At 34.3% G+C, this 23,237-nt stretch overlaps 1 protein-coding gene across 9 annotated transcripts; it reads right to left on the reverse strand.

Moving 5' to 3' along the window:
* Positions 1-527: 527 nt before the first annotated feature.
* Galphaq (G protein alpha subunit q) lies at positions 528-22,283 on the reverse strand. 9 transcript variants are annotated; one of them, XM_053747415.2, is made up of 9 exons: positions 22,034-22,283; positions 21,355-21,555; positions 14,293-14,477; positions 12,967-13,121; positions 10,867-10,995; positions 9,046-9,175; positions 8,436-8,589; positions 7,216-7,323; positions 528-4,542 (listed from the first exon to the last, which is right to left on the reverse strand). In XM_053747415.2, the coding sequence occupies exons 2-9, from the start codon at positions 21,470-21,472 to the stop codon at positions 4,460-4,462; spliced, it is 1,062 nt and encodes a 353-aa protein (XP_053603390.1). In that variant the 5' UTR covers positions 21,473-21,555; positions 22,034-22,283; the 3' UTR covers positions 528-4,459. The 9 variants fall into 9 exon arrangements, with proteins under 9 accessions (XP_053603390.1, XP_053603392.1, XP_064292122.1 ...); XM_053747417.1 differs by lacking the exon at positions 22,034-22,283 and adding an exon at positions 10,342-10,470 and having other exon boundaries at positions 21,355-21,767; XM_064436051.1 differs by lacking the exons at positions 528-4,542; positions 7,216-7,323; positions 10,867-10,995 and adding exons at positions 5,631-5,772; positions 7,817-7,924; positions 10,342-10,470 and having other exon boundaries at positions 22,034-22,269.
* Between the last annotated feature and the right edge of the window lie 954 nt (positions 22,284-23,237).

Here is a 23,237-nt window from a genome sequence, read left to right on the forward strand (position 1 = left end):
CAATTAGGTACGAATATAGCTCATAGATTGCTGGAAATAAGCAGAGGGGTTAGTGCGGGTTTAATTTCACTTCTCACCACCGAATCGATTCGAAGTGATACGCAGCGAACCAATCACATTGCAGTGTGGTTGTCGTTGCGTCTCAATGGCGCAATGTGATTAGTTCGCCGTGTCTCATTTCGAATAGATTCGATGGTGAGAAGTGAAATGCCAACCCGCACTTCGCCCACAGGACCTATTATGTATGTACTAATTCATGTTTAATGTTTAGATTTTATGTGTTTGCTGAATAAATTATTTCTTTCTTTCTTACTAATAAATATATTCCTCGAGACGTATCCTACGTATTTTGTCGAATGTAGGTTCAATTTGTTATTAAAATTGCTTTGGTTTCTTCTTGTAAATACTGCGCAAATAGACATGCGGTTCACTTGATAATTTTCTTTATAATTTTCAATATCGTAATTCTATAAATTAACATTAAGGAAGGGAAGGAACGTTAAATATATGGAAACAAAACTACGCGCTTAGCTGAAAAAAATTATATTTTATGAGAAATTATAATTTACAATATTTCATACAGGCATCCATCTTCAGTCGGAACTTAAGCTAAAATCCTCACAATCTCACGCAAAAGGTAAAGCAACGTTAGACTATAATATAGTTTAGCAATATTTGTGTAGTTACCGCCCAACCGTTAAATCAAACAGGTAAAAACCACTCCACTCGAGTTTCAGTCCATTCGTAAGGAAGATACGAATTCGACGCGGCGACTACGGCGCGCTTGGGCCCTACTCCAAGCTGTATAAATGGACGACACTCAGCGCCCACACTAAGCACTGAGCTTATATCTGATGAACTCAAGCAATGAAACACACTAGGGAATACTATTGCGTTGCCCTTATTCCAGAGTGCAGCCTGAACATTCGGTGTAAACAGCGAATTTTGTCATTTCCAAGTTTTTCGTTCAAATGACATTAACTCGTGCACCATGTTAACAGGTGGTTTGTTAACTGCATGTGCTAATGCCGCCATCTTTACATAATATTCACTATTTGAGATCGTACACGGAACAGATAGTAATGTCACGGTAAATTGTACGCTATATCTAGTCACGTAAGGTTAAACTTAGTTTGTACATAACTGTGTATACAATCACCTGCTTGGAGTAAGGCCCACGTCAGCTAACTATAACATGGATATCAGATAAATTTGATAACAAAATGCTAGTATATTACATACATATTATTGACAATTGCAGGCAAAATGCCCAGTGAAAAATCGTTACAAGGAAAAAATGTGACAATTATGCTATTGCTAATCGGCTTACAATTTCTAAGATTGTATATAGAATTGTACGTTTTTTGTGCTACAAGTCTTAATTTTTACGCTCAATGGGCAGGACAGGGAACAATAAATAAGTAATTTTAGTATCTCTTATTTGAGTGTTTTACCGGTTTTTTTACAGGCATTAAGCGTAGGAGCCCAGGGTCCGATTTTCAACTTTTTTCCACTGCGGGGTCTTCAGCATCCATAAATATCTCATACTAAACCCTGATTTTTAATTCCACGTAAACATTGAAACAGCCGAACTGAAAATCGGAAATATTTGAGTGAAATAAAATATTTTTTATTTCACTCAAATGTAATTTACGTAATGAATGAATAATTTTACGTTTCAATAGGAAAAACTGAAATTTAAAGATTGTAATTAGATTTTTCATTATCGTATTATCAAAACATTTTAATTATTCGGGAAATCATTTGTCTTTATCAGGAATCCCTATTTAGTGATTACATATACTACAGTTGTTTTATTTTTGACCATGAATCCACAGCGGGAATCTGTTTCGTCGGATGACTTACAAGAGGAGCCTGATTTTCCCTGACTGAAGAAATTTATTGTTTTACTGTTTTTTCCATTTAGTAAATTTACAAATGATCTATCATCTGTACTTTCTAATGGTGGTGATACAATGGAATTAGATCAAGTAAGCTTTTGTTAATTTGATCAATTACTTACATATTTTTTTATTTTATTTCGAAAAATCCCGAAGGTTTCTGAACTGTCGAAAAATGACACTTGTCTAAAATCCGTGGAACCAATCAGGGTGTTAATGAGAGAAAGAAAAAAATCTAAAAAGACAATGTTTACAGCTAATGGTTTGTAACATTTCCCATTGGGTATTTCGCTCCAGACGGTGTAATAAACAACACATATAACACAGTAATTTGTACTAAATGAAGTGTCGGGGGTTCATAATGTTGTAAAAATTACATCGTCGGTTGTTTCCCTATAGAGGCACTCATTCTATTGAACGCTACGCTCTTATCCAATATCTCATTTATCATAAAACATAAGATGCAAGTGCAGCGTTTAATGAACAAATCGTTACAGTAAAATGCGAATTATCAAGATGCAGAGCGGTTTCGGGCTACAAAATCACCAATTAGAATATACATTGTGCTTTGTTTGTTTTTGTTGCTATCTATACTAATCACTGTATTCGAAGAAAGGAAACATCTCACACGAATACGATATACATAATATTTTAATCATAAAACTTGGCACAAGCTCGTAGTGACGGTAGCCGCAGCGCGCCGCGTGTCCAACCCCAAGCCGCGTCGGGCCCATTCACAATATTGCTGTACAATTGCACAAAAGAAATATAGTTTTCTATGTACAGGGCATACACAGAGATTGCACTTTAGTGGGTAACATCAATAGAAAGTTCCAATATTGTGCGCTAAGTTACAATTTCACATTATTTTGAGCATTTCAGACAGCTGTATATTAATTAAAGCATACAGTTTTGCTATTGACAGTACATGTGCTTAACCTCAGAGGTAATCGATATGCTCAGAATGCATAAAATAAAGACAACAACAAATAAGTTAATGTAAGCTATATACCGTCGAAATAGAAACTTTGTTTCTTACTATACATAAATAACTAAATAATAATAACACGAAGCAACACACTAAATTAAGCATAGCATAATAAAATACTCTAAATATGGAAAACAATTATAAATGTATATGTTTGTGCTTCACGATCAATTAAAAATGCCAATAGCAAAACTTGGCACTAATCTGTCGGCTCAATTCACTCAGCACATTTAGACCCAAATGTACAATATATTACATACATGTGGTAAAAGCTTTCGTGCAAAAAACAGGTTTCGGTTTTTACAATTCACATTTCGCTTTATTGTATCCCTTGGGTTTCTAGTAAAAAAAGTTTATATCAAATGCATCAAAAATGTCCTTATACAACTAACGTAGTATTTCCCTATACTCGACATACTGCTAGCTGAATGGAATTCTCGTACACGGATCAAAATAGAAGAAACCAAATACACCAGACCACTGCGCACATAAAGCCTACAGTTAACGTAAAACGTTTTGCGTCAAGTCAATTCGTGTAGAAAAACACCATATTTAAATATAAACAGCTTAAATAATAACATATATTCAAGTAACAAAAATTCCAATGTACAAAAGTAATGTAATCTTTAAATATAATTAATAAATATATAAATCTTCCAAGCTAACAGAACGAACGGTATCGATATATATTTTGTATATTGATTAGTTTCACTTTGAGAGGCGGGGTGGCGGTCAGTGAACACATAGCCGCGCGCGGCCCTTACTGCGACCTCTATACAACACGCGCCAGTCTCAGCGTCGGGAACGTTATATCCTTAGTTTACAACATGAAAATAAATACCGACATTCAATGAACCTTAACCCTAGGAAAGACAAAGATATAACGATTCGAAATAAGGTCGATTGTTAGTTATTAAATGTGCTAAATATTCCGCTAGACGTAGACACCGCGAGGTCGATGGCGTCTGAGTTGTATAGCACCACCGCCGCCCGCAAGCTCAGCTCTCGACACTTTAACTTATAAATACGTAATAGTAACACGGAAGCGTCCCTCTTGATACGTCATAGGAAGTCCTGTCTCGAGCCATCGGTCGATCCGAAACACGTAAGTTCATTGGACTAGTTTGTTCAAATCCATCCGTCTGGACATAATAAAATGTATACTAATGTAGAAAGATATTATGGCAACAAACTTTACAAAAATCCTAAAACAATGACTAAAAGCAGCATGGTAAGGCCAAGACTCACCATAACTTTTAAAATGCACAATTTAATATTCACCGATACAGACACATACATAAATTGTGAATAACTTCATCATAAAAAAACATGTCAAAAACGTGTCGCGTCGTAGAGCGCGCACGGACGGTCGACCCGCCGCCGACGACTGACGCTAGTTTTGGTTAAATGACTTACAATCTATCCTTACTTTCTCGTTAAACATTTTAAGGTGAATAAGTTCGTCCATCCGATCTCAGTTCGTGAATTTACACATTCTGTCGTGAAGTGATGATGTTTTAATTATGTGTTATACACAATCACAGATTTGTGTCAATGGGCGTGGCTCCGCTTACACGAGGTTGTATTCCTTGAGGTTGGATTGTAGGATTGTGTCTTTCACCGCGGCGAACACGAAACGGATGTTCTCGGTGTCTGGAAACATTATGGGAACACAATGTAATTGCCGCCTCTTTTTCTAGCTTATTTTTGTTGGAAAACTAATGCGCCAACAAAAATAGGTTAAAAATTAAACTAGAATTTAGTAATATGCCATTGTAAATGTAAAGTAAATGTATCTAATTTTATCATAATCGTGTATATTTGACGACCTCGGTGGCGCATTGGTAAGGTTCTAGCCACTGGTCATGATGGAAAATGATCTTTTTCTGATTGGCCTGGGTCTTAAATGTTTATCTATATATGTTATAAAATATAGTATCGTTGAGTTAATATCTCATAACACAAGTCTCGAACTTACTTTGGGGCTAGCTCAATCTGTTTGATTTGTCCTAATATATTTATTTATTTATATTATAGCAAAAGCACCTCTTTTACTTTCGTCGACTGCTTTAAGACTGCCACTCGTGCGGGCTTCGTACACTGTTACTTACATGTATAAATTGCTCCCTTTGAAAACTTTTTTAGAGTGTAGTGTAAACATATGTATACAGCGGTCTTATATAACATGATAAAAATGCAAATATTCAGCCGATATAATAATATTAATAGTATATTGCTAACAATACCAGTATTTGAATATATAAAATAATTTAATAACCCAGTGTTAGTAATAACTCACTCAATAAGATGGTAAAAGTGTAAATATGGTTGTCCAAGTCTTTAAAGTATATTCTTACTTTATTTAATATGATATTACAATCTTATATTACATATATAACTACCAAACAAAAAAAACGCAGGTTTCCCAAACTTGTAACTTTTTCTAATACGCTCTAAGATAATATTTTTAACGTGTATATTTCATAATAAAAAGACATGCCAAGATGTAAATGTACATCACATTTACTATACTTTAATAGTATTATGTATTATTTAAAAATCAGAGATTTAAGACAGATTCGTCAGATTCCTTTTTCAGTAAGAATACAATTTGTAAAAATTGACTTCTGTCGGAATATTTTTTTATCAGAATAAAGTGTTAGTCAAACATATAGCAATAACCGAGTTGACATTCACTATACCTGTTATAGCAGGGAAATAATATAAATAAAAGCATGCAATAATTAAGAAAAATAAACGTTTAATCTGATAAAACAACATAAACAAGGCGTTTTAAAAATCATGCAAGGTTGAACTCCTTCAGGGCTGACTGCATTATGGTGTCTTTGACGGCACAGAACACAAGTTTGATGTTTTCAGTGTCTTTAAAAATATCCAAAGCAGCATGCAAAAAATTAAGATAAATAAAGAACATGCAAAAACGCAAACGTTGTATCATAAAGTAAAAGCGAAGAAGTTGTTAATTTCTAAAATATAAAGCTATTCAGCTTTTGTAATTTTTAATTTTTTTTTTAACAATTTCAAAACAAAGAAAAAATATATATAGTTCTACATAATTAAAGTTTGTTAAACATTTTAATAAATTACAGTACTATAGTTTTAACTAAAATATGGTTACAAAGAATTTGAATAATATACATACAATGATATAGCGTTCGAAATATTGAAATAAAAAATCTTACTAGATATTCAACTAAAATTTTATAAGGAAAAAATTGATTTCATTAAAATTGTGTACATAAATCAATTACGGGGTGAAATGGTTTGGAACCAAAACAATTTACTACAGCGTGAAGAGTTAGCATAAAATAATAATAGCATAATACAAAAGCAGTACGTTGCGGATTAATAATAAAACACGGTAAACTTACCAAGTTATGCATGCAATTATAATCTATACATTGGCAAAAAACCAAACATCTATTACTTTGTAAATAAAATTGTCATCGCCTATAAAATAATATGTGTTCGTTGAATTGAAGTTCCCTACGGATTTCAACGTAATTCGACAGTAAAATAAAATCATGATAAAAAAAAAATCATAAATTTCAATTCAAAATACAAATATACAACATAAATATTTTTCAATTTACTGTCAAAAGGGTATCAAAACAAATTAAATATATCAAATAGCCAAATCTATTGTTTTTTTTTTTATGTACGAAGCCGCGTTATTTTAGCTTTCCTATTATTTAACTGAAAAATATTTGAGTAAAATTTAAGTTATTTCATTATTGCCAAAGTCTGGTTTAACAAAGTAAATACCAAAGAGATGCTTTTGAAAACAAAATTGATAACCTACTAAATTTTATTTTAAAGCGCCTTGACGATAACTTATCGTATGGGTACCCAAAGACTAGGCACTCAGAAAAAATAAATCTGGTGGTGGTGTTACAGTGGTTAAGACGAACCGTCTGTGGTGGAAAGGTCCTAAGGTACCAGGTCCTACTCGTGCCACATTAGTTTGTATACCAATCTGACAATGAGATGTAGTTTTCATTAATCACCACTTCCGGCGAAGGAAAATATCATGAGAAAACCTGCACACTGGTTGACGTTTCATGTTAACTAGTGTAAATGCTTGCCTTTACCGGCACTAGATGTCGGTAGATAGTCGTAAGAGTCTTTGATGACTAGATGCCTTTGGGCGACTTAAATAAAATCTGACACCAGTGTTAGCAATTACACACTTTAAAAGAAGAAGAGAAAATGAACCTCCAAATTTGGAAGACATGGTAGTGATTATACGATTATCGACCGTCTTTGGGAAAGAGTCTCATGTATGAATTGAGTTTGTTGACTCACCAGTCGCACAAGTGAAGTGGGAGTAGATGATTTTCTCCGCATCTGGATTGAGGTCGACGAACATTCGTAGAATGAATTCGCGCGCCGCTATCGCGTCACGTTGCGGACCTGAGTCGGGACACACACTCACACATCTAGCTTGTACTACACACATGTTTTTACATACCTCTTTATCGCTATTGGAAAATATATTAATTCTTTTTCTAGCCTTTATTCATATTTAGAATTTAGAATCAAATATATATTTGGAATTAACAATCCCATTTGATTTAAAAATCAATATTTTCCAATAGCAATGAAGACAACATTCTAGCACTAGCATTTTATACTTTATCACTAAAGAATTCTAGCGTACACAATCTAGACGGATACATCCTAGCTCTCAATGGTTTACAACCAAAAAGTTTTGTATCTATAGCAGGCGGAAAAGCGAACATTACTATTTTGTCGAATAAGTTGGTTTACTCATATCGTGTCATCGATTTTCTTCAGATGACCTATATACATTTCGAATTTATATTTTTCCGTATGCACAAGAATACATAAACCTTTTTAGCTTTCTTTTTCCTGTATAATATTTGTGGAGAGAATCGTAATCAACCTGTGGCCGTCGTGAAATGCGAGTAACAGGAGCGGTCGGGGTCGGGATTCTCTTTGAGATATTTCTGAAGAATGAAGTCGAGCGCTGGTGGTGGGTCACATTTTGGACCTAGTTCACAAATGCAAGTTACATTTACAGAGTAGATCGTAGACTTGTTAAGTGCGTCTACTGCCAATAGATGGCTAGTTTCGTTCTCATGTCGGATGCCTTTTATTAGACGAGTTAATAATATCTGATACCATAATGATCTACATATTCGTTAAGAAGAAGAGAGTATACATTTTTTTGAATGCTCTTTGTATTATCAATAAGGTTAAAAGGGCATTTTGTATAGATTTTTGGTAATTGCAAATATGATTGTTTGTCTTTAAATATTATATTATATATACACATATATATATGACGTTGTATGTATGTTGTTATACTATTGTATTGTCATAATTATGCAATAATGCCATTTGTTTGTTGACCAGAGACCGCTACATAATTTATATCTTAAAATATTCTAAATTCTAAATTGGTCGTAATAAAGTATGTGACTTTTTTGTTTGGTCTGTGGACTTAGTAAAATACCTATTAATATTAATAATAGACAAGAAAAGTATCATGCGGTCCTTACCTTCGTACTCCGGGAAATAGTCGACAAGATGCGAATACATAATTTTCTCTTCGAGCAAATCCTTTTTGTTGAGGAACAGAATTACTGACGAGTGCTGGAACCACGGATACGTGATGATCGTCTTGAATAACGCCTTCGACTCCTCCATCCGATTCTGAAATTTATTTTAATGTTTTTATTCGTTATCTATTCACTAAATACCCTCTACACACTCTTTTTATTTATTGAATACCTACTAATTAAAATTTATGTAGGTAATTTAATTGCACTTTATTACATAATTAAATTCTTGCGTGGAGTGTATTGTGCATGTTAAAAATAAACTGTAAATGCATGTTAAAAATACTATGCTAGTCGAAAAGGACATGTATATATTTTAGTAATAATAAGTTTCGCTCTTAGGAAAAGGTGATGACGACTCGAAAAGATCAATCCAAAAAAGGCATTTCTTCTGATCTTATATTTATGTTTTTGAATAAGTTGTGGGTTCGTGCTGTGGGTGCAATAATAAGTATATCTGCATTTTTTAGGAATCGAACCCAAGACTTCTGAACAGAACGGAGTCCGACAACAAATCTACATTGCTAATTAGAAAACAAGACAAACTCACCTCATTTTCGGATTCGAATAAAATTTGATCATATTCACTAAGAGCTACTAAGAATATGATAGATGTGACATTTTCAAAACAGTGGATCCACTTCCTTCTCTCGGATCTTTGGCCCCCGACGTCCACCATTCTGTTAAAATAAAGGATATTTTACTAATATATATATCCAATCATAAGCTGAATATAGATACTAATAAAAAAAACAGAAAGCCCTAATGTTTCCTGTGTTTGTGGCCTGGAGAAGTTAAGTACTTAATTATCGCAAAAACATATTCAGAATCTGTAAGAAATTACACAATGCAGGAGACAATTTATGAGATGCCCACGCACAATAAATAAAGAACATTTTTATTGAGGTACATGACCCATTTTTTCTTTATCGCAAATTTGGGATGGACCCAAATTTGCGATAAAGTAAAAAGCAACCGTAAAAAGAACCCCAGATATTTTTTTCTGAAATGATTGTAGTAGTAAGTAGTTATTACCAGTAACGTGTTCCCTAAATGAACAAAATAAACAAATGCATAAAATCTATTAAGTTAGCTGTGAAACTGGTTAGGATTATACTGTAGTGGCTTTATAGTGAGACGGGATTTTTTATTAATACTACAGGAAATGATTGGTGAAAAAAAAAAACCAAACACAATCTGACACCTAGAAAACGATGTCTAACATTAGACGAATTAAAACTTGCAGATGGAAAAAGTCAAGTAAGTACACATAGACAGCGTTTTGTTAAGAATAGGAAGTCCAAAATTATATTAATATTTTTGGACTTTCTATTCAATGATAAGTGATAGAAACATGCAGTTAGTAAAAATATATGAAAATAAAAAGCAAAGGCATCAGACATAGCTATAGGAGACAATGTTAGTCTATGTTAAAGCCGTTAAACACTGGTTGGAGGTGATTGCTGGTTACCTTGACTAAGACTTTTAAAATGTTGTTTTAATAAATATTTAAAGTTAAGACACGAGGTCTGCTTTATTTTTAGTTTAACACTTGTTTGTCAACATATTGAATGCAATGACAGACATAACACAGATTACGAATTTTATGTACTTAAATAGTTATCAAACTAAACAAAATATAGTCATAGCTGATACATAGTGCGCGTTGTTGTGCGAACGTATTTATATAACCACGTATTTACATATTTGCAGTGTAAAAGAAAATAAACTCTATGCTAATTTCAGATCTACCGCAACGCCATCTACTGGGAGTAGTTAAGGGGCCGTGAGCCAAACCATTAGATTCGGTGCCTTACTACTGTGTCCGTCACACGTACGAACGTACCGAAATATAATGCCATCTAAATCGAACGGATATTCGAGAATTCCAGTGGTAGGCTGTCGGGCGCGCAGAATGTCCTGCTCAGTCGGCAGATAGTCGTCTTTTTCAATCCGCGCCAGATCACTTAAATAACTGAAATAGACCATGCAATCCTAGTAACGAAGCAATACATGCAAAATTTGGGAATTTACTGTCGGTAATTCAAGACTGTTATCACAATAAAAGGAGTAAACCGTGTGTATGTTAAACACGCGGTTTTCTTGATATGTATCGCGAAATTGTCAACGTCATTTGAAAAATCTTTCAAGAACAATTTTATTTACACGAATCAAATAATTGTTGACAATTTCATGACACAAAACAATAAGCACAAAATTAAATAACATTACATGCACATGGAAACATGAAAATAGACACAATAAATCCCCAAAACACAGATACGATAGACAATGAAGAAACATAGATCGAACCCAGTTGAAACATGCAGTTTGAAGCGGCGTCATGCATTTTGCACCCATTGGGCTTTACCTAAATCGTATCTCTTCGAGGTCAAACGGGTATTCTATAATACCCGTTGTGGGGACTCTCACGCGAAGGATGTCTTGTTCGGTTGGTAGGTAATTTGGAGCCGCCACGCGGTCAATCTCCTGCAAGTAGCTATAGAAAACAAATCTCTCAGTTTCCGTTTCAAAAACGAGTAAAATCTATTATCGACGTATAAGTTATATTAAATTTAAAACAACAACAACGTAAATACAATTTAAAAACAATTTCTTACGTTACAGTAAGTAACGATCAACGTTTACAAAAAGTGCTACAGGATTGACAATTCATATTAAAACAGAGTAAAATTAACATCAACGACATAATTTTTTAAACTTAGCTAGTTGTTTTGAGATATCTCACCATGAATTGTCAGATCATTTGAACAATTTTGATTCGGCTGTGTATAAGATATTACTAGCCGCCAGTCTGACGTCTGAGATATTGAAGTGTAGTAATAAAAAAAAGATTTGAGTCTTCTTATTTCTCGTATACAACTTCTATCCTTACCATAGTGGTCATACCACTTCGTATGAGGCGAGCCTTATATTTTAGGCCCTTTAACTATTAACGTTCAACATGCAAGTATGTCGTAATGTGTACGTTCACTTCAATGTGTGATAGTGTGCTAGAATGAAGAGCGTTTTACGATCAACGCTGTGTAAACTTCGATCAGTTTTATACAACATTGAGAATTGTACTTGGATTTGTCATTGGCGTAATCTATTTCAGGAAATGTTACTTTCCTTTCATCTCGTTTCACTTCCTCGTTTTAGACATTTATTGGACAATATTTACCTATTAAATGCCGACGACTGATATGTATGAATAAAAAAAAAATTTTTTTTTTCATAGAATGTGAATTTTCCCCGGCTATGAAAGCCGGATAATAATGATAAACACTGACCTAAGTTAAGTGAGTACCATGATGATTTGATTGAAGATATTTTCTCACCATTCAACATGTGTTAAATATGACTGCTTTTTGCATTAGAGTAAGATTTAGTGGCAAGTAACTAATTTTAATTCATTATTAATTCAATTAATCGTCGGAGTAGTAGCCCGCTGACTCAGTCGTTCGGTGACCATGAGTCGTTGTAACACGACCCGAAACGTTCGAAGTGTATGTAGGCGTTTATTACACGTATTAAGAAATTAATAAAGATATGGTAGCAATTCCAGATTAGATGGAACCTGATGATGTTTTATTATTACGAGCCGGTAAGTGTGCTACTGCTGGGCAAAACCCTCCCCACATTCTTTCTATTAGTCCGGTCTTGTGTTAACTATTTTCAATTCATAAGGTACTTATCCAGTCGTCTCTCCATTTTTGAATAAGTTTTTCGTCTATGTTTGTCTATTGTTTCATACTAGCTCCGGGGCTTCGTTCTTGTGTGAATTGAAAGATAAAAGTACCTTATGTGCCATTCAAGTTATATTCTAGCCATATACCAAATATTATCCAAATCCGGCCAGTAGATTTTGCGTGACTGATTCAATTATTCACATCCAAACTAGAGCATTTTATATTAGTACTAAGTGGGACGATAAAATATATCAATATTTGAATCTATGAACACGATTGAGGACAACATAGTAATAAAAAAATCATAAAATGAAAAATAATGATCAAGGGACTTCTTAACCACTCAACTATATTGATCACTCTATCGTTCTGCTTCACCATAATTTGAATTAAGATAATTGCCTGCTTGTTACTCATGGACCGACTAGTTTAGTCAATACAATAGCTGTGTAGTAAGTGATGTAATCATCAAGTTATATTGTCCTTATAACTGTTATAATATGCCATTATTTAGAAAACTTGTGATGTAAATACAGAAGTATGGGATTATATATTTTTTTTATTTAAACTGAACACATTGATTTCTTATGACACACAATCTAGTGAATGGGCCAATAACTTAGCGTAATTTTCTTTTGTTTATAATGTTATACTTTTGACAAATGTTTTTTTTTACTATTTGTAGAAGTTTAACCCCTCTCGGAATGCTATAGTTGCCTATCAGCCTGCTTCTTAGTCGTCTCATGTAACCTCACTAGCACTATACTGGCAACACTTACTATTTGGCTGAATCGGTAAGCTGGTACTCCCGCCTACGATCGTAGCACTCCTGGATACCGGAGTCAGACCACAAGTCCTTGATCGCCTCCACATATGGACTCTCGAACGTTGTCACGCTCTCAAAGTCGATCGCCGATATCAACTCCGCCTTTTCCTGAAATAACAAAGTTTGTTTTGTTATTGAATCGGCCGAAATTGTCGCAATATGAGGGCAACGATCACCCATCTGATTTTTGCGCTAGCGTCCTCAAAAACAAATAAAAAATTGTTATAACGTAATAATTGTTTTATAGAAGACTTTTCAACATGAGAACTACTCGGTCTGCGTCTATAAATGACACGTGAGTGACCCGTATAACTTATGTTAGTTATAAATTATAGTTTGTTCAAAATGTTAAGTATCTTTGCAGCTCCTGTGACATGGTCATCTGCACATCAATTCAATTGCAAATTCGACGTAATTACAGCTGCATAAAACATGCAGGGTAACTGGTTTACTGTACATAGATAACATTTGTTATCTTTATCACATTTTTGAAAAAAATATATACATATATTTATTTTGCACTGACTTAAATATACACCAACCGTGATAATAGATAAAATAAGACAAATTACAAATTTATTTAAAGTCTATGCTTAAACCAATAAACCAAAATCATGTCAGCATGAGTCATCAGTTTTTTTTGTTAATTCAAAAACATATTTTACAGTTTATATTTTATATACAGGTATGAGGTTTTCAATTTTTTTTACGTTTAAATCCTTTCCGAGTCTAACAAGAATCCAACATAAACCTGGTTCAATGGTTATCGACTTAATTATACTCAGATAAACTGCTATTTGTAACACGGATGTTAGGGGAGGGCGAATTGTCATACATTTGTTGTGATATTATATGAGTAATTCATAAAGAATTCAGAATTAATTAGTGATATGTGATCATTTAAATATTTACTATTTTTCGATCACAGGAAAAACCAAAACGACGCTATATATTTATTTATTAATCATGTCAGTTATACATGTACTTAGTTGTCTGTTGACTATATGAGATTCCTACATTGGATAAGGCCGCCGTGTCATCTATCTTGGGTTAGTTATAATGTACCTCTTTTAACCAGGGGTTGTTAAAAGAGGTAATTATAACTAAGCAAAATTTGTTTATGTTTTGGGAATAAACTAGGGAAATAACCAAACTCTACCGCAACCCACTTCTGAATTCATCTGATCATCATGAAAAAATGTTATAGCATATATTTTTATTAAGGACTTGGAAAAAAATATCTAAGATGTTGCCCTAGCTTAACTACTGTGATACTTACTACGTTGGACGGATTCCCGTATTGTATTTTGAGTAGATCCATAGCGCGTATCATACTCTGCATAGCCATGAAGATGTTCTGGTAGACGAGCTTGATAAACCCGCGCTTGTCATCGTCGCTGTAGCCGGAGCCGTGGATGATTCTCATCTGCTTGATGAATGTTGACTTGCCCGACTCGCCGGTACCTGTTGACAACAAACATCAAGATAAGGACCTCAATTCATACCTATGTACACATCTACAAATCTTATAAGTTACAAGGTTGTAAGTACCTGCGGAATAATAAAAATTTTGCATCGTGCGAAAAAAATTCAGCCAATAACACGGCGCCAAATCCGTCTGTTATTGGTTGTATACTAACGGTAATTGGTTCGTCTGGCTTATGAGATATATATATCACGACTCACGTTATTTTTGATATAATTATGTTAGCTATAAAGTGGCTATTTGATTGATGTATGAATTTGGTTTCAGTCAGCGGTATGATGCATATTCTGCACGTTTGAACATGGCCGCTGTTTAACGTACAGGATTCAATATCATAGGATGAAGAAATGGGTTTCCGCTGAGCGAATATTTAGCGTGTTTCAGTCGAACACCTGAAGTGGTTCATTCTATCACGGTGAAAGTTTAAATAAAAGCCTTATTGATAGAAGTATTACGATTTGCTATCTGGGAAGAAGTGTTGGCAATCGAAGTAGGTAAAATTGTTATACAAAGGACGCTACTCCATTCATATTCTAACAGAGCCGATGTATTACACTATAAGGGAAGATATAATTCCGGCTCCACAACTATCCGCGAACAGTTCGTCAAACTTTGGCGGATTTGGCATACATTGCTGGTCCTTTATTGCGGTACTTAAATAAAACCACTCTTAGAAACTATGCAATGTTATGCATTCGCGTCGGCGGCATCTGTCCGATATTGTGGCGCCGGCATAAGATATTATTCTAAATACCAGTTACCGACAATCTTTGTCAATCAATCATTTTTGAAGCACAATTACACACATAGGTATTATTTTGCTATGATTCAGCATGCAAATATTTAATTTTTTGTGTAAGATATATCCCATAAAAACATTTTCATGTAAAAATGTTGCCAAGACGAGTCTAGTTTGCTTCACACTTTAGTCAAAATGTATGAAAAAGTGGTCAGATCTCATGTAGAGCCAAGATATATGCGCCCTAACTTCGTATACTCTACCTACATTTTAGTTAAAACGTGTAGTTTGGCCGTTTCTTTACTCTAGAAATAAGATAACGAATTCCTATGAAATCTACGTGCAGCAAAACGGCCAAGACACACGTTTTAACTAGAATGTAGAGTATGTGAAGTTAGGTCTGCTAAAGTTAGGGCGCATATATCAATAAACTTGGCTCTACATGAGATCTAACCACTTTTTCATACATTTTGACTAAAGTGTAGAGTTGGTGAAGCAAACTAGACTCGACATTTTTATGTAAAACTTGGCAACATTTTTACATAAAAATGTTTTTTGTGGGATTTAATTTATTTTTGTAAGTTGGTAAAACCTATGCAACCAGGTGTTTGCTGTTGCATTTTTTTAGTCCCACTATTTCTTTTTGTTTTCTTTATTTTATTTTTATATATTTTTTTATTTTTTAATTAACTTTATTGACCTTGTAGCGACGGCCGTTCGTCACTATTATTACCATATAAACTTTTACCTCCTTTTTTAAGGAGTTAGGGGATGATTTTTTAAAAATTACCACACACGTATTTTTTTATTTGTTACAATAAGTTTTTTATTAATTTTAAGATATCTAGCACAATAAACAGTGCTAGTCTCATACAAACTTCCATTCCCTATACCAAGGGGATGGGTTAAGTTAAATTGGGTTTTTTAATTATTTTATCTGGTCCTCTCTGTACTAATATTAGCTTACATATCAAATTTCAGCTTTCTAAGACTTCAGGAAGTAACCCTAACAATTTTGATGATCAGTGAATCAGTGAGCCAGTGACGAAATTATGGGTTTTTGGGTATCTATAAAATCTAAAGTATAATAGCTACGATATTCAAACTTTGCATGTTTAATTAATGTACTCATGGTATTATATCTTGAAAATTTTAACCATCTGGCATTATCCAAACCAAAGTTACAAGGGTTCAAAAATACGACGAAACGTTTCGAGAAAAGGTAGGTAGTGCCCTTGCGCTTCGCTAGGCTCGTCTTGGCGGGGGCACTCCCGTGCCCCCAGATCATTATCGTTTAATACCGCAAGCTTAAATAATTTACATAAAATTAAAGCACATTAAGTTTTTTAAGGGGTTTTCCCTGAAGCGACACTCAAGTCTAGTCCAAAAACTAATATTTCCTATAGCATACTGTACAATGTCAATTGTTATTGAAACGCAATTAAATACATTATTTGATGCAGATCTTAATGGTTAAATAATAATTATGATATTTACTCGTAATCTTGCGGCCAATACAATCATTTTAGGCACATTTATCGCACATCTTAACAAACTACGAGAGCTGATAAAGACACGCAATCAGATAGCGATGAAAACCTTACATTTCACATGCTTGTGCCCGCTTATTGAACTAACATTTCGTCATTGTTATCACAAATTCGGTCGACGTGTTAGTGATAAAATCCTTTCGAAGACAAATGCACTAGCTGCGTTTCAAGGCGGGGCTCCAATATCGCGAGAACTTGTTTTAAATTACTAATTATTAGCCGCGACTTCGCATGCATGACGGTGGAATACTCCTATGAACTAAGTATTGCCATTGTAGTGCGTTGAGAGGATTATGGCGATGTTACAAAAGAAGTGATTTCCTACGGTAAAAAGTATCATGACGGTTCCACACTCGGATGTCGCCAAACTCGGACAGATGTCAACGCGAATACATGAATATTGCGTAGTTTATATGAGTGCTTTTATTTATCGTAATGAAAAACCACAGCAATGTATGCCGAATCCGTCAAGTTCGGCGAACTTGTCCGCGATAGCGTGGAGCCTGCATCACATTCTATCTATTCCTATGTATTGAAATTAAATTATTCTTTGTTTCTTTTACTAATTTGACTAAAGTATATGAAAAACCTGGACCCGTGCGAATCCGATTGTCCAAATCTTTTCATCTAATCGAATCTCCATAATTTAACTTTGAGTTAAATGCACGTAAGCACGTCTATAATCTACTAGCTGTTTAGTAACTTATATAGTTATAAGATATAATTTAAAAAGTAAATATAAGGTAGAATGTCTATACAGAAGGGCCACCAAACTTTTAAGTAACGCGTTTACCAACGCATGATTAAAACAAATAGGGGAAGCCTCTAGCCCAAAATAGATTTTTGGTGTCATTTTTCTACCTCTTTGCGTACAGCTACAAACAGGTATGTTTCAATGTATGTACATAATCTATACTATTATTATAAAGAGGTAAGTGTTTGTGTGTGTTTGTATGTTTGAGGCGGGTAATCTCCGAAACTACCGAACTGATTTCAAAACTTCTTTCAGCATTAGAAAGGTACATTATTCAAGATTGCTATAGGCTATATTTTATCTCAAAATTGCTATGGAAGCGAAGCATCGGGCAACATCTAGTACATACAAACAAACCGTGCTTTTTAAAATTATCATCAATAGCCATTTAAACGAAAACAGACCCCAACACGCGGGCCCATTGCGGAGTGGCGGATTTTAATGACTGCAAATACAACAGGGACCAACGGCTTTACGTGCCTTCCGAAGCACGGAGGAACTCAAGATAATTTTGGTCACTCATCCAATCACCCAACCGTTATGAGAGTATCTTAACCACCACTATCACAGGATTCACAGGCCGATCGCGCGAATCACAGCGCCTTTTGAAAAATACATCATTGGTAAAACGTTTCCCTCTCTTATCTTCTCGTTTTCCCAGTTGTATTCGGGGCCCCGAAGCCCGGGATCAGCGTAAATACGAATAATATGCTTTAAGAATCAGCTGTGGTTTTACAACCGGCCGTCTAGCAGACGTCTACCGTGGTAATGTTATTGTTGCATATAAGCTACGTGTCCCTTACCCGCCTCTAGGGTGAAAGAAGAAAATAGAAAAAAGAAGAAAAAAGAAATCAGATAGTGGAACGTTTAACCGCCGTTCATTTCTGATAAATTATTGAGATACTAGATTACTAATTCCCCTATTGAATTTAAGCATTCGACGATAGGTATCTAAAAGGGGTTAAATCAGCAAAAGTACTGATTTCGTATAAAGCTTTATCTCTGTTTTATGATGCTACTTTGGAGTGCGGTGGGACACAAAGCTGTTTGTAGATTCCGATTTACGAGACATTATCTAGTCTGGCTGCCGCATCGCATGTCGCAAAACTTTGCATCCTAATATCGGCTACACAACACACTATCGCCGAAATCAGACACCGACGTGAAGGTACGTAGTTTGTATGAAAGTTAATACCGCACCTAAAAGTCAGCTATGTATGTGGAATCCGTCAGAGTTTGAAGAACTGTTAGCCAATAGTGCATAGCCGGCTTGTTTTTGTGTCATACTGGAGCCTGCGACAGGTGCATACAATGTAAATGTTAAAGGAAACCTCATACCACCTGATTTCCTTCGCACCTATGCGCAAATAGGTCACAATTATGATATAAAAAAATAAGATATATAGCTATGTTATTTGTTTCCATTAATTTATCAACTCACTAGCGGCCCTACGCGACTTCCCTCGAGTAAAACCACAATAAATTATAATTTATCTTCTTCAGGTATTACACTGATATACACTACGCTATCTAGTAAAAAAAAATCACATCAAATCAGTTTCGTAGTTTTAAAGATCTGAACAGTAAAAAGCGACTTTGTTTTAATGTAGATGTAGAAAGTTCACTGTTAGTCAAAAGTTTCCCCCGTAAAGAAACTGATTGGAAACGGCCTGCCTGCGTTCAATGTATCCCGATTTTATTATGATTTCTTCAATACGAATTCGATGTTTTATATTACCTTGTAAAACGCCTATGTGTCAGAAATACCTTTTTATCCCAAAACTAATAGGATACAAATTTTAAACTGGGCATGTAAAAAGACCCTTTGTAAGACATACGTCTAAAATACTCTCCACACTTTGCAATTAAGACCTGCTATTTATTGCAAGGTAATATCGCGAGGCGCAAAGCCAGCGCGCTTGCAATTTGGGCTCGATGTTGCCACTTCAGATAATTTTAGCTACATATAATGATATTAGCTAAAAGTCTAAAGCCACCATTTTAATACGGAATTCCCACTAAACATTCACAAGAATATTAATATAGAGTAAAAAATATTTAAATAACGTAAATAATCTAGTGTTCTTTGTCATTTAAATTTAAAATAAGTTTAAATGACAAAGAACACAAGATTATTTATGTTCTTTGTATTTTAAATTTATTGTATAACTGCAATTAAGATTTTGTTCATAAAAAAAATCCTAATTGCAATTAAACTGCATTTAAGATTTATGATAACTGAAATTAAGATTTTGTTCATAAACAAAATCCTAATTGTAGTTGATAAGAAAAAAAATAGATTAAGTTAGTTTAATAAATAGTTGAAGTATGCTTAAGCTTAAATATGTTTTGTCACTATTGCTCTTTATAATATTTGCCTATGACTGAGAGAGACAAAACATACTTTAGCCTAAATTTTAACTTTTTTCTGAATAATAGGGTTAAGACAGAATACACTAACAAGATAAGTTAAATCGCTTAGTTGTAAAGTGTTATGAGGATAAACTTCTAAATCAGTTTATGCTACCTTAAGTTAAGCTGATTTTAAAAATTTGTCTATCTGTCTTAACAAAATCTTGTTGACATTTTATATTAATATATTCAAGGTCCAAGGTCAAACATGAGCTACCCAAACCAAAAGGGTTGAAAAAGGAATAGATAGGGTTTAGAATGAAAGGTACACAAGATACTTTTTACTTAAGGCAAACAGTTAAAGTTTTTAAAAAAATATTAAAAAATACATGAGAAAACTAAATGCGGTTAGGGATCATTTCTAATTCACTGTAGCTCACACAGACACAAATCTGTTTCTAATCAATCTCTCTTTAGTTGTGTCAATAAAATATTTAGCATGTTGATAAAAGATGTGTGAACAAGGAAACAAGGCTATTTTATTACTACATTATATACATATATATCTGCAGTATAGGTATTCAATGAGTAATTTTGCACATTTGGTCTATTGAGGCAATTAATCTATGACCTATGACATCCTTATTTCTACTTGAAATATGATTGATATATAAGATAAAACTGTCTATTTGTACTAGAATACCTTGAGTTTGGTTGTGAAATCATAACAATAACAAAAATAATTTAATCAGTTTGGGAAAACAGTATAATTTGAGACCTTTTAATATTTTACACAAGCTGTTTTTGATAAGTTGTTGCCTGCAGCTCTCCCTGTGGTATCCTATATTTTTGTATAACCTCCAGTCATTATAACTATATCTATTCGAAATCTGCCCAGCAGTTTATCCGTGAAGGTGTGACAGACTTTCGCATTCGTGAAATATCATGAATAGTATAAAGTAATAAATAAGTCATCCAAACCACTCTGGTCTGGATGTTCAATTTGTTGAACTAAAATTGTTATGTTTATTAATTTTAGAATGGTTATTCTGTAATACCACACACTTGTGTAAAGTTTATAAGCTGTTGCTTGCACATTTCATTGTATGTCAAAATTTTTGAAATACTTGAAATAATTCATACATACTGATTGGCTAAATGGATGCATATTTTCTTTTATTATTGACTATAAGTTTGGTAAAATCTATATTTCATTGAATGTATGTTAACCTACATTTTATTGTGCGGCCAATATCTAACCTTGGAATATAGGTGAGATCTTCAGTAACATTTACAGACTAGGGCACAAGCACAACTAAGTTCTGACATAATAGTAGGAATTTAATTTGCTAAATTAGGTTATTGCTCGACCTAAATCAGATTCACTTTCCTGCAAACACATAGAACTAATAACACATAGAACTAATTTTGAATGTATTTTTAATAAGTCTAAAACTTACCAAGCAATAGTAGTTTGAGTTCTCTCCTGGCATCTCTCTTGTCCTTCCGGAGTTGCCTCTCTATTTCTTGATTGATTCTTTTCTGTTCTTTGGCTTCTTCTGACATGCAGCACTCCATGATTCAGAGCGGAGGGCCGCGTTTCGTCCTCTCGCGCGGAGCCCTGTCCTTTCGGCAGGCCTTTCAACCGAGGCACACCACTCCTAGAATGACATTAACATTACACTCGTATTTCACGATATTTTCATGATAAAATCTTCCGAAATCACTACATCACGCACCAACGCGACGACGCGCTAACAATCATCCGAACTAGACACTATTAAATACTAAAACCGACACTCCGGTGGTCACTGGGTGTGGTGACTTATGATCGGTCATATACATAAACGCTTCTGTCAACTGCCGACATAAACAGTTCGGAATCCGTTTATATACGACCGTGGAACCTTGCGAAGCTAGCATATAATCTTGTTAATGTAACTAGATTCAAGAAACCCATGGCTATTCCCCACACGTGTGTATTAATAAGATTAAAACTGTGAGCAAACAGCGGATTGATGATACCTAGGTAATCTACTGATAACTAGAACGGCCTATGTCTAGGTTACGATGTGATTTGCTTGCGCTCACTGCAAGAAAATAGAGGCACTGAAGTTACACTTTTAACTTATTACATACCCGAATGTATATCCATAGGGCAAGATCAACTATTCACCACTACTTCACTTGCTGCAACCACGATTAATCACTCAAGTCATACAACGTCCGCCTCTCAATATGGCGCTGGGAGATTTCGGGCGATGATGTTCTGCGCGTGCGTTAAATATTAGCAAATAAAAAAACAGTGTGATGTTAATTCTAGCACATAGAAAACTTTTGAATTTGTTGATTCAATCAATGTTTTATGAAATTAGAATAATGCAGTAAAGAAAATTAAATTCGTAATGTTACTGACAGCTATTATGTCAAATGTCAAATATTTCCTAATTTCCTATTGATTTATTTACCTTAAAATGATTTGGGTTTGATTTAATTTCTCGAACCTGTTATTTTGTTTATATTCATATGAGAATAATCAGCAATGGATGAAGCAAACTTTAAATTATATAATTTTTATATTGATTAGGCTGTTCACAGGCATTTTCTTAGGTTAAAAAAATAGGCGAGTTAAAAAAGTTAAGTTAGTGTCTATGCGTCGTGTCGTGTCATTTTTACGAATCGAACAATCGATAAAGGTGGTGGGTATACGATTTTTAACAATCGATTAATAAAATAATGTAGTTAAAATAATGTTTTCTTTGTAGAGTATGTTGGAATTTGGAATCAATGGTTACACATTATCGGTTTGTTGTACAATAAAATAAAGCACGCCTTGACCTTAGTCTGTATTCAAAGAAGCCATATGTGACAATGAGGTGGCCAGTGTCGTTCGTATGGTAGAGATTGTCCTAGACATAGTATTAACCTTGAATGGTGAACAAAGCTGCAACTTAAAAAAACCATCGCACTATTCGGTTAAATTCAATGATTAAGGAATGTCTTGCTGCTGATGTAATACCTATGTAGATAACTTTTATTTAGTTCTTACATTTCTATACTTCTTCAGCTAAACTGAAATCGAGTAAAGGTCGCATCATAAGACTCAATTGATTATTTATTTGAAATTATAAGATGAGGGCGCCACTAGCAGAAAATCCGAACACAACTACTTGACCGAATTAATTCAGTATAGGTAGGCTCTGCGAGTGGGTTTGCGTACCTACATGTTGATTGGCCTAACCACCGACCCCCATTTGGTATGTACTTAACCTAAATAAAGAAGAAATCCACAACTAAGTCCCATTAATAACACATTTGAGGTCGGTGGTTTCGTATGTATAAC

This window comes from Plodia interpunctella, chromosome 7 (genome assembly GCF_027563975.2).
Source record: "Plodia interpunctella isolate USDA-ARS_2022_Savannah chromosome 7, ilPloInte3.2, whole genome shotgun sequence".
In the NCBI taxonomy this organism is placed as follows: Eukaryota; Metazoa; Arthropoda; class Insecta; order Lepidoptera; family Pyralidae; genus Plodia; species Plodia interpunctella.

Excerpts from the sequence above, each read along its gene's own strand:
- Galphaq (XM_053747417.1), bottom strand. The coding sequence starts at position 21,472 with ATGGAGTGCTGCATGTCAGAAGAAGCCAAAGAACAGAAAAGAATCAAT. Across the intron at positions 10,471-10,866 it reads CTCGAAGAGATACGATTTAG|TTATTTAAGTGATCTGGCGC; the intron begins GTAAAGCCCAAT and ends GGTCTATTTCAG. Across the intron at positions 7,324-8,435 it reads CTATTTCCCGGAGTACGAAG|GTCCGCAACGTGACGCGATA; the intron begins GTAAGGACCGCA and ends GTCCCGACTCAG.